This window comes from Lissotriton vulgaris, chromosome 6 (assembly GCF_964263255.1).
Source record: "Lissotriton vulgaris chromosome 6, aLisVul1.2, whole genome shotgun sequence".
NCBI lineage: Eukaryota > Metazoa > Chordata > Amphibia > Caudata > Salamandridae > Lissotriton > Lissotriton vulgaris.
The window spans coordinates 1878153917-1878173477 of NC_141694.1; the positions used below are offsets into that span (position 1 = coordinate 1878153917).

The following is a 19561-nucleotide window of genomic DNA, read 5'->3' on the forward strand; positions in this document are numbered from 1 at the left end:
AAGTGCCTAAGGTATATAAAGGGTTCTGTGCTGTGCTGAATGTATATATACAAATATCCATTTTAACAGGGATGGCTAGTACCATACGAAATTACTGTACAAAAATATTTCTATGAATATGACCTCACATTTCATGCCACTGTCACCCTATGATAGTTTGTCTTAACGTAAGGAAAAAAAGTATTTAATTTATCTCAGGTAAAAAGTGAATTTCAATGGAATTGCCTCAATGGGTGTAAAACACAAGTTCATAAAAAGGTATGTAACTCTTCACAGTTATTTAGGCCGTTTGGTGCCTTGGAATCTAGTTCCTATATGAATCTGAATTCAAATTGGCGGAGCATGTTTTCTCTGTTACCCCTCTTCTCAATAGTAGTACAGCACCTATGACAAAATATTTTAAAGAGGTAAGATCATTGTTGTGCTCCTTTTTAAAATGTCTGGCCACCTGGTAGGTGTGATCTGAACTGACTATTGCCCTTATATGTTGGTGTCTTTTCAGATGGACCTGTAGTTTGGTGTTTTCAACATAATGAAGCCAACAGGTGCATTCAATGACATATATGGCATGTTATGTGTGACAGTTGCACACACCCTTAAGAGCAATGGGTGTGGGTATGAATGATGACATGTGATCTACTTTTTTTACCCAAAGGCGGCAAGCTCTGTATGAGCTGCACTTATAAATGTTATTGGTCATTCACAATGGACTATTATGGGGGAGATGCTTTGAATAATTGAATGTTATATTTTAAATGTACTGCCAGTCGAAGATACCCTGTCAGTCATGTTATTGCATGCTCAAATACATTTCTCTTAAATGCACTTGTTTCAATTATGAGGATTGTTGTTGCAATCTTCAGCAACTCCCCCTCCAGGGCAGAGTTAGAAGGAGTACCCCTCCCAAAACTATATTGGAAAGAAACCAAAAAATTAAAAACAATCTTCTGTAAGGAAGATGCGGAACAGAAGTAACACAAAGAGGCAAGAAGAGAGAGGAATACAGGGCCTGTGACAGTCTAGTTTGGATGATGAGTAATAAGAAGAGAGAAAATTAGGAACAGAGTTGAATTATTCAAGTCCCACGGTGGTTAACGTCCTATGGAAGTACGGCCCAAATCCAGCCATATTCCTTGATTCACTAGTAAACTGTGCAATGGTGACCATCCAATGGCAATATAAATACAATAACGGAACCCCTGCCCAACTCAGCAGAATCATCTTGTTGTGTTTGCTTTGTTTGCCCTACGAGGCCAAGGGTATGCCCAGACATGTGTCCAATAGTGTGGAATTGGATTCTAACTAGCCTGGCTGATGAGGGGTCATACCCTGAAACTGGTCATAGGATACTTGTATCCTGTCCAGGGAGGACCTGGGTTTGCAGTTCGGGCTGGACTATTCTAATGAGGAGCAGGTTTAAGACTGATTTGCATATGGCATGGTAAAAACTGGGATAGCATGGTAAGCAAAAGAACAATAGATTTAACACAGATTTTTTTGAATGCGGTTGAGTGGGGTTGAGTGTGTGAGCAGTTTCAGTACTCCGTCCATCATATTGTTGTATTTGCTCTGACCATCATAGCCTGTATCCTGCTAGAGGTCAAGTTCCTGTGAAAGTCTGGCCCACAATGTTGCCTCCATTAGGTCGGTAAAGAAGAGAAGCTTGCCCTCATAAGTGATCATGACCATGGCCTGAAACAAAAGAGCATGTTTCAGTACCATACCTCTAAGTCTGCATTTCACGCTGAGGAATGAAGATCTGTGTTTCTGATTTGCCAAGGTTAGTCTGGAAAAATAAGGACTTTGCTATTATCTACCATGAAGTGACCCATCAACCTAGCTGGTGGAGAAATGGCATCCCTGTGGTGAAATATAGGAGTTTTATCACCACATATATGGGCATGATACCCAAGGGAGTCAACCTACCTGAAACTCCATGCCTCACTCTGAGGAACAAAAGGGTATAGGCCCTGAGGTGCCACAATCCAAGCCAACCAGTCCTCCAGGTAGCCCACCATTTAATACTATTCCAGGCCCAGCAGGCATATGTTACTGCAGTGTGCTGAGCCCTTCTCTTTGACCACTATGTCCTCCATGAAAGTTGAAGCTGTCTGTAAGCTCCTGCCATTGTGCTGGTGATTGATCAACTGGGCTTACAGCTGTTGTAGGGATCATTTAGCTTGGACCACCCACTCTCATAGCTTCTTTTGTTCCTGCCAGAGTAGGCCCGCCTCCACAGCCAGCATGTATATTATTGCCTCTATGAAATCGATTCAAATGAAAAGCAGCAGATTTCAGATCCGCCAGAGAGGACCAGAGAGCTGTGATTCCAGAACGCCAGAATGCCAAAACGCCAAAACGCCATTCTGGTCGAACAGGTTGACGAGAAACGAGAAACAAGCTGCAGGCTCAGTTTTGTGCTTGCGAGCCATTGAAGCCCGTCGAGCCCTCCGGTAAATTGCTGGCGTTAGGGGGTACGTTGGAGCCAGGCTCGCTGCTGGCACCTCCTTCGCAGTTCTTGAGTGGCTGAGCAGAGCCGCGCTGCCACCGCAGTGAACCAAGCAGCTGTGAGAGCCGAGGAAGGACTTGGCTCTTGCTCCGGTCCCGGACCCGGTCCCGGTCCCTGTCCTGGAACCGAAGTGGTCCTGCGCTGTACCGTGCCGGGCCAGGGTGCTGCCATCAGTTTTGGTTTGGTCTGGTCCTGGTTTTGGTGCTGGCCTTGGAGTTCGGAGTTGAGTTGAGCTGAGCTGCACGCCACGTGCCACGTCTCGCGGACCTGCAGATTCCGCAGATTCAGCTCGCGGATTTGGGTCCCGGCCACCCGCCCACCTAGTCCACCCCGGCCAAGCCTGCTGGACCTCTTCTGGTCCGGTGCACTGGACAGCTTACAAGGGCCGATCAGGCTGAGGAGCACGCTAAAGGGGCGGAGGGGCACTTTTGAAAGCAAGCAAAAGCAGGCGAAGCAAACTTCAACATCATAGCCCAAGCTACAAGATAGAGGACCGCAACCACTGAGCATAGAGAGCAGTGATCAAGGCACGAGACTCCAGCACCCCGTGCATACTTTTGCCCCCTCTAAGGGAGCCAGTGGGGGGATCAGCCATTTGACAAATAACAGCCACATTATCGGAGGTTGGCTACGGAGGCTGATCCTTCCGCCTGTTTGAAAGAACAAATACCTCCCCGCCGTAACGGTCATCACCAGCACCCAAGTGGATATCCTCCTGACGGCTGCTGCTCAACCTGGAATTATATCGCCTCACCACATGGCCACGGACCTTTGCTATACCAAATACCAAACAGCTAGCCGTGACAAGTCGACGGGCAAGATTTCGGAAGAGCAGACAGGCCTGGAGGTAAGCCCTTGTGTTTGGGTCAGCTGTGATTGTTGGGTTTGGCGGGGTTGGGGGGCTGAGAGCAACACAAAGAAATCACAGGGGACGGAGCATAGGAAAAAAAGACAAGGGGAAAGAGCGTATTAGGGAGTCGCCGGAGAAGCTTTAGCAGAAGCAGTTGAGTGGATATGAGAGAAGGGGCAGATCGAGCCTAACAAAGCACCAAAGGAGTATAGTAATGCAATAAAAATGCAAGACAGCCAGCCAGTCAGACAGAATATCAGAGTCGGACGAAACATTATCTAGACCGGCGATCTTTTTGAAACACAGTCGCAGAACCATGAGGTCAGGAAAAATTCGACAAGTATCGACACATAAACAAAAGAAAAGAGGAGCCTCAAAAGAGCATTTTAAACAAGTAAGCAAAAATAAAATGAAGGAGTCTGTCGGTAAGGAGCAAAAGTGCATGATCCCTGCTCCCACCCCAGAACCATTCAAGTTCTGGGAAAAAAACCTCAAGCACAAATTTAATTTCTTAAAAGATCAAGTGGCGCCAATTTATGGGAAAACAGAAGAAGAACAAAGTTTACAAAATCCCCCCCCAAAAATAAACATGACCATCCCGAGCAAAGGGGAATCAATAGAACAGAATCAGGGAGAAAAACAGCCACAACTCAATCAAAGTAAAGGCCAGGAAGGCAGCATGGGTACTATGCCACGGAAAAAACTAACGATAAAAAACTGGTTACTAAAAACAACAGCACAGATCCACGTGCCACCTAGTCAACTAATGTGCACACCGGACAAGATGTATAAGGAGGAAAATGGAAATAGCCAAACTTTAAAAAACGACCAAAGTCAAATTGAGAGTCAAACAATATCTCAAGGGAATACAGAAAAGATAGTGTGGTCAAGATCTTTCTCAATCTTTGAGGAAGAAGAACTCCTGAAGATGCTAGAGGTAAACACACACAATACAGAGGAAATGGGGGGAAATTCGCCAGTGGAAAAAAAAGACACAGACCAGGCACAAACAACAGAAGAGGTAAATCCAGGGGAAATTACCTCAACCCCCAAAAAATCAAAATCCAACCCTAATCGATGGCAAGAACATAAGATCGAGAAAAACTGCCAACCTCCGGGAAATACCGAAAAACATTCACACATAACAATTTCCTCCGCCAGCGGTTTTGACTCAATAACAGGGGCCCCGAGGCAACCAATGAACACACAGATGGACCCCTGGAGCGAATTACTTCTGAAGAGTCTGCAACAAGCAATTGATTGTCTAAATTTCCAATCTGACAAACTAGATGCTCAGGTGGATTTGATGAATCTAATCGCTTCGGATATAGCGGGAATAAATACTAAGTTGGTCACAATCTCAGAACACATTACAAAAGAATCATTAAAGGAAATTCAAATAAAGAGTAAACCAACGATTGCAAACTGTGTCTGTGAGAAGATAATAGATAAACTTGCTTCTTTACCAACAATTTTGTCAGAAATACTAGGTGTGATACGTTCAACAAGGCTACATGGAGAAGCCTCCCATAAAGACTTGAGGGGTGAAGGTCTAACAATCGAAAACCAAAATGGAAAGAGCTCAATCATTGAGAAAGAAATGGTCATAAACCTGGACGAAGAAAGCAAAGCAAACAATCGAAGACAAGATGAAAGGAAAACACATGCATCATTAGCCTTAATCGAAACACAAACAAAAAGACAATGGAAACGAGCCCGGAAAGCAAGGAAGAATGTTGCTAAATCCAAACAGGAAAGTTTAAACTATCCCATATTCTCTTTAAAGAGGAACAAGAGTCCATTAAGTCAAACAGAAAAAAATGACACAACTGAATCCAAAAACCAGTAGGTAATCACAGAAGAAATTTTTGAGCCACAGCAAAATCTCAGACATACAATGACAACGGAAAATACGCAACAGAACTCAAAAAACGAAGTCAGCACAGGAATAAAACAAACAAATAAAAAAAAAAGAATAATGGATGAATCAGCACAAACTCAAGGAGGTTTTAGGAAATATACAGCAACTTATACAGGAAAAAGTGCAAATACTAGAAGGCCCATGGGAGTCTAAGACGCACGAAAACTTAAAATTGACCATTGGGGAACGTGAAGGAAATCAATTAATCCAAGTCAAAAAAGATAATGATCACGAGGCACAACCAGAACACCGAATGAGGAGGAATTCCCAAATAATAATCACGTTTGGAAACAATCGAGTGACACATAATCCCCCCTCTGGAGTATCACAAACGATTTTAGAGAGGCCGAATACGACTTATAGATCAGTCGAACTATCAACTACACACCGCAAAGAAGCGCAGACATCATTAAGGGAAAGCCTTTTTGGAGCACTTACTTTTGAACACCTAGGGCAAGAGATGCCCCCAGTCCAAAGAGAGGACAGAAGTAATCTCACTCAGAATCAGAACACCCAAATGGTTGACACAGTGACAGGATGCATTTTACTATTCAGACCGGAATATCAGACAAATGGAACGAAGGACACGCTGAACCGGGGGAATTTATTGAGGCTATATTGTGAGATCCCAAAATTAAGAGAAATATCATCAAATGACCTAATATCAGTAGAGTTCGTTCCAATGAACAAGGACTCAGAATGTGAAACGAGCAGCACAACCTGGGTTTCAAAGGAGATAACTGACCTCATCTTTTCAACTCGACCAGATTTTGCAGTATGGGGCATAATAGTAGTCTACCTGATTCCTATAAAATATCCATACCCCCTTCTAAACAGAGTGGCCCCACCAGAAATATACAGAAAAGGAAAAACATCTTCCATTTTAAGAGGAGCAAGAAATGATGCAATCACCGAACAAATAAGGAGGGAACCCGAGTCCAGTAAGATAACAACAAGGCAACCTAAACTACAAGCAGAAAAAGACCAGGATTGGTCATGGATTCCACAAGCTTTGAATTCCCATCGCTCCTGATGGAAACAGCTCTAGCCGCATAGAGCAATTAAGAAACACTGATGAAAACAAGAAAACTGAAAGGAAAATAAGTATCTGCTCCTGGAACGTACACAGTTTCAAAGACATGGAACACGACCAAGACACAATTGCCTTCCTGGGAACATTCGATATAATACTCCTGCAAGAAACATGGAATGTTACCCCGAGACAAATTGCAGGTTATGAAGAACATCATGTAATGGCCGAAAAAATAGCAAAATATGGGCACCCAAGGGGGGGTTTGTCTACCTACATAACTAACAACTTCACTTGGAAGTCTGAGATAATGGATTCAGGGCAAAACTGGATACAAATCATAAAGTTAGAAAATAAACAACTTACAAAACACGGCGGGTGGAAACTACTGATCCTAAATGTCGACATTCACCCAGAGAAGTCTACAAAGACTAAAAAACTGTTGGAACTAATAAACTTAATACAAACATTACAAATAACCCACCAATCCTACCGGATGCTGATTACTGGTGATTTCAACAGTAACCTGATCAGTGTCAAAGATAATAAAAGCAATTTCCAAAAAATAAGGAACGGACTGGACTCATTGGGACTTCTGGCGCTAAATGGGAATGTAAAGGGTGATCAACCCGCAAAGACAACATACTCAAGTGGAAACAAACAATCCATAATAGACTTCACGCTAATCAGCAACGAGCTCTCACAGCAGATCAATCATTTTTGCATCATCCCTCGCACAGAGAGCGATCACTTCCAGCAAGAAACAATACTGAGTTTAAACATACAACATAAAGAGAGTATTGTGTCTCTAGCCACAATCCCAGAAGATAGCAATATTAGGAAACTTAAATGGAGAGGTAACATAATGAACGAAATAATGGAATTCGTGTATACAAACGCAGAAACCATTGAGACCCTGGCTCATAACGATCTAGCAAAAAAATGGGAGAACTTACATATGAAATTGCTAAAAAATTCCCTGCTAAACCGATAGTAAAATCTATATATGATGCCTATAAACATCCATGGTATACCTCAAAGCTACGAGATAAAAAAAGGGAAATCAGAAAAAAAACTAAGGCAAATGGCTACCATAAATAAGCAGGAAAAAAAACTCAATGAATAGCGGGATAGTGAAACTACGAAAAGAATATAAAGACGCATGCGGAAAGGCAAAAAGGATACATAACGGGAAAGTATGGGTAGATTTGCTCAGGACAAGCAAACTACCAAACAGCAGTGAATTCTGGAGCTTAATCAATAACTTATCAAAAGGAACTGGCACGCAGCGAAACATAGGAATAAGTGAAACATCGTGGTTACAATACATAGACACGCTATATAATACACCCACGTCTGACATCCGGATTACAGAAACAAGGAATGAATTAAACAAGGGCACAGTACCAGGAAAGATAGAAACCTCCCACATATCGGACAAATGGGAAACAGAAACACCATTAACAACAGTGAAACAAACAACCCTGTTGATAAAAAAACTAAAAGCCGAAGGAGCAGCAGGCTCCAATGGGCTACCAAATGCCATATTTAAAAAAGATCCCGACTTCTGGGCAAATTACCTTACTCCATTCTTCAATCAAATCTTAACTGACAAAAAGATACCAGGATCCTGGTACGGTAATATCTTCCAGCCTATTTACAAAAACGGGAGTAGAACAGAATCTGGGAACTTCAGGCTGATAGCCCTCATTGATGTAGAGGCAAATCTTTTCTCATCTTGTATATTACGGCACCTACAAGAGTGGATAAATAAAAGCAAAATAGTCCCAAAGTTCTAAACCGGTTTTAGGGAAGGCATGGGTTGCACTACAAATCTTACCATTTTGGCACTTTTAATTGAAAGAGCTGCAAAAATGAAGACAGGATTACTGGCATGCTACGTCGACCTAAAATCAGCGTTCGATAGAGTACCAAGAGATCGTTTATGGAAAAAGTTAGAAGATTGGGGACTTCCTCAGATTCTTATAGATATAATAAAGGCCTTATATAGTAGAACATGGGCTAAAGTAAAACTTGGGGATGGAAGAATATTATCATCAAAAACACACATAAAAAATTGATTACAACAAGGCTGTGTACTCTCCCCAAGTCTTTTTAACGTATACTTAGCCGACTTAAATAGCCACCTCCAACAGGTAAACGGTCATCCGCCAAAGTTGGGAAATAAAACAATCCAGTTCCTGCAATATGCAGATGACATTGTGGTATTAAGTCACACAACGATAGGCCTGCAGAGGGTTATAAACAAGCTAATAGAGTACTTCGACCTAGTAGGTCTGGAACTTAACAATAAAAAAACAAAGGTCGTGAGACTAGCAGGCCCAACCCGAGGATCTTTTAAATGGGACGCTAAGAATACCCAAATCGAGGAGATAGCCACATATAAATACTTGGGCATTAAACTGTGCAGAAATATGTCCATGGTGGATCAAAGTGGGGATATTATAGCCAAAGCACAATCACTCACCTTTGCTTACAAACTGCTCCAAAAGAAACTACAATGCCCCTTGTATGGTCACATTTTAAAAGTAATGGCAGCCCAAGTGTTACCTACCTTGTCCTATGGATTAGAAATATGGCACAGGAAAGAAACCAACATCCTTAATAAACTACTGATAAGAATATATAAATCTGTTTTTAATTTTTTTAAAGGAGCATCCCCAGCACAAATACGCCTGGAATTCGGCCTACAAAATCAACTTTACCAGTGGAAAGCTATCTTCACAAAATGGTGCTGGAAGCTCAGAGAGTCTGAAATAGGTACTCTAAACAACCTATGTTGGCTGGAGATCAAGAAACAATACAAAGAAACATGAGAACTGCTATTGAAGTATTAAACATCGAAGAAATTTGGAACAGCCAGTTGGAACGAAGATCTTTCAACAAAATGTGTAAATTAAATGCAAAGTCTCTATCTCTGGTAGAGGATAAAAGAACCTTGGCCAACCGCCGTCACGCCTGGACAGTAATTAATTCTTATAAAAGACTAAAACCACAACTTTATTTAGAAGCTCACTTCAGGCTACAGTTAAAAAAGAAATTCATGGCATATAGACTGGGCGATCTCTGCTCCATGGACCTAATTCCAACCTGGAAAGTAAAACAGCAAGAAATGACATGCCGCCTCTGTGGGTACCGAACAGAAAGTTTATGTCATCTACTGTGCACCTGTGAGACCGTAAAAGTCAAAAGAAGAATTTTGCTGAAATCCACTCTAAATGCTTTAGGATTCCGCAGGTTGACAGGTTGGTTGGGTGCATCTTCGATCATTTTAATATGCTGTGGAGTAAAACCTATGACCCTTGTAGAGACTTTGATACCAAAACCCGGGACAGATCAGATTTTGAATCCGGAAAGCGATTGTGTTTTATAAACTGTAAATTCTTAGCTAATCCAGTAATTTTATCTTGCTTTTAAACTGTTTGTTACTTTTATGTATACTTTAAGGTTGTGAAAAACCAAATAAAGTTAAATTTTGACTATAGAGGGTCTTGAGGACCTGTGCAATCTTGTCAGGGCAGAATTTACTAGGGGGCATTATCAATGATGCCATGTCTGCAGCTGTTCATATGATCCTTGCTCATGCTCTTGTGTGCAGCATTGAAGTTGGTGGTAGTCTAGTAGATTTCTGCTTCCCTATTGTGAGCACAACCAGGAGGTAGACCCCAAAGTTGTGGAAGCCAATGTCCAGAGAGCTGGTGCAGGTTAACACCTGTAAGTCATCACGCAGGCAGCCCACCTACCCACCAAAGGCATAAAGCCAGCATATGTAGCTGTCTACTTTGCAGTCTGGGGAGGGCCTCTCCTACTGTCAAACTAGGCCCCCCAAATGAGAGAGATTGAAGGATAAATAATCATGAAGGGTAGACAGCCAGATAGCAAGCACGACATTTAGGTCAAAAGTAGGCGCCTCGAAGGGGGCCGGCCAAACTCCCCTGATTAAGTACCATTTGGGCCGCAGCCTAAGTCTTGGCACCCAAGGGTGGCCCTCAGTGCCTTGAATTGAGAGACGTGCACCAGGCAATTGTGCAGTCTCCTCAAAGGGGCCCAAGTGCTCGGTGAATCATTCAGTGGAGTTAGTAGGGCCTCAGGTTAGGAGCAGACTGAGGTCCTCCAACACTCATTTCCTTCACAAGAGCCCACATTGCGGCATGAAGAGGGGACCATCCTTGGCATGCGGGTTCCCTCTCCAGCACAGCCTCAATCAAATTAGTGACCCACTGCGGTGTCCGGATCCATGCAGCAAGGAGCAAACCACTGCTGATGGGCCAAACTGACCGCCACTCCACTGCCCAAGTACAGCAGCAAAGGATCCCAGTCGGCAACACAGCACCTCTTCAGGGATGGTAGGGGAGTTTAGCGGAGTAGTCTGTGCCCCAACCTGGTATATATCACACATGGTAGTCCCGGCAGAACAGTAGAAGTCACTAAGCTAAGGCTTCCATCTGGTGAATGGACAGTGTCCAAAGGGTGTCTGTCAATTAAAATGTTACCCGTTCAAAATGGTGGCCGTCAAACTTTGCAATCAGCCAGACCTAGCCTGACTCCCTCAACTCATTTGGTGTTGATAAATGCTGTGGTGGACTAGAGAGCGGCATACCTAAAGGAGGGAGGTCTGCATGTGAAATGCAGACCATGCTGCAACCAGCAAAGGTATTTAAATGATTAAACTATCAGAGACTGTAGTGAGAATTAAGTGTAAATACGTGCTGTGCAAATAACTGGAACAACCATTCAAAATGCTGTAAAGTCAAACAGTAAACCTCAGAGCTTTTTGTGGCTGTCAATGCCTTGTGGCTGTACGTCCGCGTGAGGGGTGCTTTATGTACCCTATCCCTCATAGAGTCTGTCGACTAGAATGTTAGCCGCTCAAAATGGTAGCCGTCAAACATTCTAATCAGCCCAGACCTAGCCTGACTCTCTCCACTCAATCGGCGCTGCTAAATGCCATCGTGGACCAGAGACCGGCGTACCTGGAGGAGGGAGGTCTCCATGTGATGTGCTTCTATTATAAACATACTGCGTCATGTACCCAAACATATACTGACTCTGTGTGGTATTTAATATCAAAAAACACATCTTTTTTATGATTACCTTTATTATTTGGACTGATGCTGGGTACCTCTAACCAGCACACAGGGCAGGTATACCCTGACTCTTAAACACTTATCAAATTTGTTAAACATCCTAATTGAAACATTTATTTTACCTATACGTGTCAAGTGTATGGTACATAGTATACGTAGGGCTTCTGAGTTAAATGTCCCTAGTGGCCTGCAACACGTATTAAGCTATATTTCAAATGACAAGGCAAAGCATGCCTTCAGGCCTGCCTTTACAACCTGAGTGCCTCATTTACTCATTTTTAGAATAGGGAAGGCTTTCCTCTGAAATTTTCCAATGAGTCTGAGTGGCACAAATCACAGTAGAGTGAAAACATTTTACAGAACTGGTTTGCAGGGAGAATGCCTCATTTCCCCAGCACACACCTTAGGTGTATGCCACCAGCCCTGTACAAGTGGAGAATGGTGTTCCCATATTAGTTTTAGCTAGAGAGGGATATACTGATATATCTTACGTAAAACACACAGGAAGTACTGGAAAAGTGGCTAAAGGTTCCCGTAGGAACTTTCACCCCATTGGTTTTGGTGTGACCTACACTTTCTCCCATCACACACTCACAGGACATAAAAGTGACCCCCATGAGTACCCTCATTATCACACCTATGAAACTGCCCCAGCGTGTAGGACTTCATCAGAATGTCAAGCAACTCCTCACTGCCACCACCACCAACACCAAAACCATCCTGGACCTGGAGTTCACCCACTTGGAGTTTTCCCACTGTTGATGTGAGAGCCTTAAACTTCTCACTTGAGCCAACAATACCCAACAAAGTCATGAGCTTCATCTGGCCCCCATTAAAGAGTTCCTCTTCCAATCCAGCTGATTCCCTGATACATCATCAAACTTGTGGCAAGGATTTTGTCCAGAAAAAGAAAGAGTCAAAAATTTAACTTTCAGTTGAGGTGAACCTGGGACCTCCATCCGACCTGCCCTCCATCGGCCTTCACATTTGACTTTTACCCTGTCTAGCATGATGTGTTGCCCAGGGTTTGGTGATGAGCACAGGTTGACTCCAGAACAACTAATATTTTTAAAAATCTTATCCCCAGTTCAGTACATCCGAAGTTTGTAATTTGGTGTTTATCTGATCATTAAAATTTCTCTATTTCATAAATTGGAGTTGGTGTTTATTGCTTTGGCTCTTCCATTTTTTAATTGTTTTGGTAATGATATATGCTTTATCGATTTCACAGTAAAGCCTTCCACAGGTTTAAATAACTAAGACCGAGTAAGGAACAGTTCCATTTTTACCTGAGGAGGGCTTTTATCCATTTTAACTTGTTATCCACTTTCTCACAGTAACAGATAGGTATTTTCGAGATGCCATACCTCAGATGAATTTTCAGCCCCTGTGTGAGATGTTCTAACTTACCAATGAGCCATATGCAAATGGAAAGTATGATGACAGAGGACTTGATTGTTGATGTGGTGTCAGGGGAGTCTGTTTCAGAAAAGGTGATCCCTGTGGTGAGGTAGGTAAAGAATCACTGGAGTGCAATCAACAGCACCATAGACACAAGTCGAGTGGCACGCACACAGAATTCCCTTGCAATTCTGTGTCTTTCCTCCAGTGACTATGGAACAATGATAAAATAGTGCACTACTCTATTAATGCATCTTAGTAGCCGACACACGCATTGTAACTGGCTTGCATGTGAGATTCCTATGTTGACAGAACTGACCCTCTAGAAAGGAAAGTAGCCAAGAAATAGACTGCAGCTTCTATCTGAAACTGAAGAGGATTATAGGTAAATAGAGCTCAGTTGACACAAGGAACACTACATGTGAACAGCTGTATCCGGCAGTGCCTGCTTCCCTGTGCATTGAGAACAAAAAAGGTTCTGGTCCTTAACCTCCTGGACTGGGCCACTATATGCGCAAGAAAAAGTATCTCCAGAAGGACTAGTTAGCACACTTAAAAGAGAATCCCACAGACCAACAGTTCTAGGGTTGGTACTGCTTTATTTTGCTTATTTCAAATTATTTGGAGCTCGGGGATGGTGTATAATTTGCGCCTTGAGGAATGTATACATAAATGTTTTCCTCATGTGTAGGCAACATTGTTTTGAAAACATTACCCCCGGTCACTTGGACTAGGCAGGACAAGTAACAATGTGCAGTTAAGAACCTAATGTCTGCTTGGAGCTGTATGTCAAAACTAGGACTGGTGTTGTAGTTTCAATGTCTAATGTCATTCCATACGAATGATTAAGTGTGTTTTATTTGTCATTTTTTCTTTACAAATTTTTTGTTTTTGATTGGAATATAATATTGTGTATAAATGTGTTTTTGTAAATGTGGTGTTTTATGAATGAAATGTCTCTTTTCCAATACATGTAAAATATATAATTGTGTTGCTAATCCAAATAATTTAAAATAAGGACAATAAAGCAGTAAGAACCCTTGAATTGATGGTCTGGGGGATTCTCTTTAAAGTATGCAAACTAGTCCTTCTGGACATACTCTGTTTTCTTGTGCTTCCCTGTGCATGGCAGCAATATTGATCTTTTACCTGTAAACCCTATTGTACGTCTACAAATATTTGTTATTCAAACTGTGGAGCAAAGCTTCAAAAACATTTACCAACATAGTAAAGGCATAAAAAATGTGCAGTGAGTCATTTCTTTTCTTACGTGGTTAGCTTGCATGTGAATTACAGGTGTTCTGTTTTTGACCAGTAGATAGGTTGGGGATCTTTGAGCCATCACTTCCTAAACCTGGAGTCCTGATTCATCACTACCTATCCTTGCATTAGCAGGTGTGTGCCATGTGTTTTAGGCCTCGTTCTAATATGCTTTTTTCAAATGGTAGTTTTTTTAAATACCTTAAAAAAAAAATTGAAGTCACAAATAAAAATCCCATCATTTCCCTTGATTTTCCTATTGATAAATTGTTTTCTATGGAATTGTGTGGCAGTAGCAATGAGTGGCCATGCGTTTTGCTTTACATTTGAACCTGTATTGTGCATTTTAGAGCTGTATTAGAAATAGAAGTCTACTTCACAAAATAAAATGTTTCCTAATTTGTTAGGGATGAGTTTTAAAATAATGTCCTTAAACTCTACTTTCATTTCCCTAAATTCTTCCCATTCAGTAGTAAGTATTCCCCATTTTGTTAGCCCCTTCCCCTTGACACTCACATTTATGCAACAAAAACATATTGCTATTTCATTCTGGGAGGCCTTCCATGGATGGAGCATGGGCGTTCCCATGCATCCACCAATGAATTTCATGCAATCCCGGATTTGAAAATGGTTTGTAAACTTAGGGTTCATGAAATCACTCCGCCTTCAAAAGGACAGCGTAACAATGAGAAAAAACAATGTTTCCCTTTTCTGTATTTCCTTTCTCTTTGTGTGCTGCCATCACACAATAAATTTTCCTTGTAATGCAGACAGCCTTGCACTGCGTTGCAAGAGTGCCTGTGTTGGGACTAGACTGTCTGAAGTGTGTCAGTCTATGAGAGAGCAGACGGGCATTGTATCTTCATAGGTATGCCACTTTTCTGTTCTTCCTCTTTCATGCAAGGCAGTTCAGCAAGTTGCTTTGCTGCATTGTGTTACATGAAAGGGTAGTGCATTTGACCCTCAATATCAATACATTATTGTTCCTGACACAATTGCAAGGCAAAAGTATCTATAACTAAAAAGATAATGTAGAGCTATTTTACTGGCAGAAATGCTGTTGGTAGTATTGTTGGTTTGCATGAGTGAGACAAAAACAATAATGTTTCAACATATGAAACAAAGGGTACATTTTGAATATAGACCTTCCCAGATGGAACACTTTTTTTATTTAGTCAATCAAATTACTTAGATGTCTGTTTCTCCTAAACAACTATAAGTGGGATCTGTGCACAGAAGATAATCTAATGTTTGGGTTAAGGATTTTGTGACATTTGTTATGCAGATTTTGTTCTGTCACATTGAAGTTTGAATACATATGCTACACAGCATTTGAGGAAATGTCTTAGACACATCAGATTAGTGTTATGTGCTTCCTTTGTACCTCTTTTTTTCTTTTCTCAAATACCTATCTTTTCTATACAATTTACTCCTGTGCCAATGTGTGTGTATGTATACATGCACACATGAGCAGTTTTGTTTCTGGATGATGTGCTCTATTTGTGTAGTCTATTCTCTGATCTGTGGAGTTTGCTGGACATTGCCTGCCCTTGAACGTTCATGTGCTATAAATTATGTATGTTGTTCAATGTTAACACCTGTTCTCACAAACCCAGCACACTGATGGGAAAGACCAATCAACTGTTGAAGAGGCAGTTATATCGAAAAAACCTTGAATAAGTTCATCACTTCTTTGCTACACCACTGGAAGAGTATGTTGGTTGTAGAAATTAGTAATATGTGAGGTATCCATGATGTTTGGCTTTTTATATTTGTATGTAAAAGACATGCATGAATGTGGCTACATACACAAAGGTATGCTGTGCTCTGTGGCTGACAGGCACTCCATCCTCCAAATGAAATTCCCAGGAACTGTCATCCTTCTTTTTTCAACAAGAGTAGTTAGGAACAATCGTAACTTGATAGTCCAAACTTTGCATTGTGTGCCATGCGTAATTATAACATAGTAAATAGCCCTCAAGTAGTCTGCAATGTTCGGTACATGCACTGCATCGGCTCACACAATATATGCATGCACATTGTATTTAATGAATACTTGTCTTATTTTTCCTACAGCAAAGTTGAAAGTGGACACAACGAAGATGAAAAATGGAAGCTCAATGGCAGTGTTCGTAATAATGGGCCTGTCCAACGACCCAAATGTTGCACGCATTCTTTTTGTATTATTTCTGGTGCTGTACATATTGACTCTTATTGGGAATTTGACCCTGATCACAGTCTGTATTTCTGAGCCTCGCCTACATACTCCTATGTACTTCTTCCTTGGAAACCTCTCGTGGATAGACATCTGTTTCTCCACAGTGATAGTTCCTTACATATTAGCACAGCTCCTTGAAAGAAGGACTATCAGCTTCAGCGGTTGTGCAGCTCAGATGTACATATCACTGCTCCTGGGAAGTACAGAGTGTCTCCTGCTAGCAGTCATGGCTTATGATCGTTATGTAGCCATTGTATTTCCCTTGCGATACACAGTCATCATGAGCATGCCGCTTTGTATTAAACTGGTGTCCTGCTGCTTGTTAAGTGGCAGTGTGATAGCCTTCCTGGACACGTTTTTCACAATGCGATTGCCAGTGTGTGGCGCCAGAATAATCAATCATTTTTGTTGTGAGGCCACAGTTTTTCTGAAGATGTCCTGTGGTGACACCTTTGTCACAGAGATGGTCATTTTCTCTGCTGGAATCTTTGTACTATTGTTACCGAGTCTCTTCGCTTCTATCTCCTACATCTGCATCATTACTACTATTGTGAGAATCCGCTCCAACGAAGCAAGATTTAAAGCTTTCTCCACATGTGCCTCGCATTTGACTGTTGTTATCATGTTTTACAGCACCCTAATTTTCATGTACATGAAACCAGGGTCTAAAACTTTTGAAAATCAGGATAACATTATCACTGTGTTTTACACTGTGACTCCCCCATTGTTGAATCCCATTATTTACAGTCTGAGAAATAAGGATGTAAAGATAGCTGTGCAAAAATGTATCCTTTCAGCAAAAGTTCATTAAACATGTCACATGTGCTCAGCACATGTTCAGAAAAAGCTCACCATGAAATAAAGGATCATTTGAAGTATGTATTCTGGCTATGTCATATAGAAGGAAGCATTGTGCTAAATCACTCTAGTTGCATGCAGATCAAAGTCAAGGTAACATGATGGAGGAACAAGGCAGGTAACCATCAAAAAAGACCATTGTTAGCTACTTGTTTGAAAGCTTGGAACGACCCAACTCACTGGATCACCATAGAAAACATTATTCACAGAGAATTAGAATTTCCAGAACAGTGTAAATCTGAGGATTGTGATACCCCTTGGTGAAACCCTTTCATTGTCTTACTTCATATGCCACTCAGGGATTTTGGTGAGCTCTCGGAAAAAAAGGAAATATAGATGGTGATCTGAGCATTTACTAATTAAAACCAAAAATACTACTAAACTTGAACCATAAGATCCGGCCAAAGGTAAAGCAAACTATGTAAAAGCTGAAGCTCCTGATACATTTGCCAAAAAAACTATAGTTTTATACCATCTTGATAGTTATCAATTAATGCTCACGTGCTCACAGAAACAAAATATTATTTTTTAACAAAGATCCACTGCAACAATATTATTTAAGATGCCTAAAAGGCTATTGACCTTGTCATCCAGGAGTTCTTTGCATTTTTAAATAAAATGTAGTTCCTGTCACAGATCACACTTTTATTCTTCAACTATTATCAGGTTTTGGGTTTTTTGATTTAGCTAAATTCACAGAAAACTGGGGCAGAGAAATTATTAATGGGGCCTACCAGATGTACGCCATGTTTTCATGTTTAATTGATCTAGTATTTAAAACCTATTGCTATCACCATATAATGTGCACAACAGATCAGTTCCTCTATTACTGATGCTCCAACTGAAAGCTAGATGTAAACAATATGGCCTTATTCGTGGAGGCAAAGGTGATACATATTGGATATGCTCTAGCAGTAATTAGAAAGTACTCATGACTCAGTAGATACTTAATCACCAATTCTTATATGGTGATCATGCTGTTTAGCACCACAGTATGTCCTTTGTTCACTGCTATGCTCAGGGTATAAGCAAAGGTGAAAGAGAATCCTCAGGATCAGATTGATAAAATATGATTGGGACTTATATGAGCATATCAAGGATTAATTGGAGGTTAATTCTAGTGCCAGCCATCACAGTAATTCCAGCTCCAATAACATATATAAAAAGTTGCTTTAGTTAAAAATCTTGATGTGCAAAGGTGTCAGTGTCTGTGTACGCCTAGCATTGTTTTTTCATGGAACGAATACAATTCCAGTACAAAATACTGTAAGAAAACCTTCCCCACCTTACAGTACATTCCAGTGCAGCATACATGCATAGTGTTACATTCTAGGATAAATTAAAACATTTCTTATTTTTAACAACTGCTTCATGGGGGGTTGTATAGCTCCAATAACATATACACACATTGCTGCAGTTAAAAAGCTGTTAGTGAGTCTTCCTTTTTTTTTCTTTTGTTCAAGAAAAGTTTATTAGTCATAATAAAAGATAATAATTCAAAATACAGTAAGATAATCACGAGAAAGAGATATAGGGAGGAAGGGAAGAAGGGGGGGTAGGCGTAAATGAAGATCATTATGCAATAGGAGGATGAATAATAAACAATGAACTCATTCTATGTATTAAGAAAAGTAATAAGAAGAGTATAATCATTAAAAATAAAACAGCAAATGCAAATAAGGTTGTGCAGGTAAATATGTTAACATAGAGAGTGAAATGAAAAGGGGGAATCAAGGGGGTTTGGAAACTTCCTATTGGGCAGGTTGTGGATGAAAAGAACGGGTTGAACAATTATCTAAATACATTGTAACAGGAAGCCACAATTCTGCACGTTTAGCCGCCAACTGGGCGGGAAATACAAAAGCAGTGTCAAGCCTGTGATTGTGACAAACATTATACCACCATGCTTGGAAAGTAATAGTTGAGGAAGATTTCCAATTAATAGTAATTTGTTGAAAGGCAACTGCTAATAATAAATCAACAATACGAACAGTAGAATCAATAACATCCCAACAAGGTGAAAGACTTCCCAAGAAGACATGGGTGGGGGGAAAAAGGAATACAGGTGTGAAAAATAACATTAATTTGTGCCCAAACCTGTAACCAAAAAGCATGTACATTTTTGCAAAGAAATAGCATGTGAAAAAGGTTGGCATTGGGTAAGGTGCAAGACCAACAGGAATCTGGAGTGACAGGAAATCGCTTATGGAGAGTAGTAGGTGTGTGAAGTAATCTATTGTAAATGAAGAACAGAGATTGCGTCAGAGACGCCGCTCTGGAAGATTTACTAATTTGTATCCAAACCTTGTCCCTTATAGATATCGCCCATGAAGTAGAAAAATCATTCTCTCATTGTTCCTCCACCTTGGTTTTGGGTCTAGCAAGTGTGTGCACATGGAGGTGCTT

At 41.0% G+C, this 19561-nt stretch overlaps 1 protein-coding gene across 1 annotated transcript; it reads left to right on the forward strand.

Moving 5' to 3' along the window:
* Positions 1-16181: 16181 nt before the first annotated feature.
* On the forward strand, positions 16182-17108 carry LOC147709737 (olfactory receptor 2G3-like). The gene has a single exon (XM_086925550.1). It carries the CDS (start codon positions 16182-16184, stop codon positions 17106-17108), a length of 927 nt encoding a protein of 308 aa, XP_086781676.1.
* The last annotated feature ends 2453 nt before the right edge of the window (positions 17109-19561 follow it).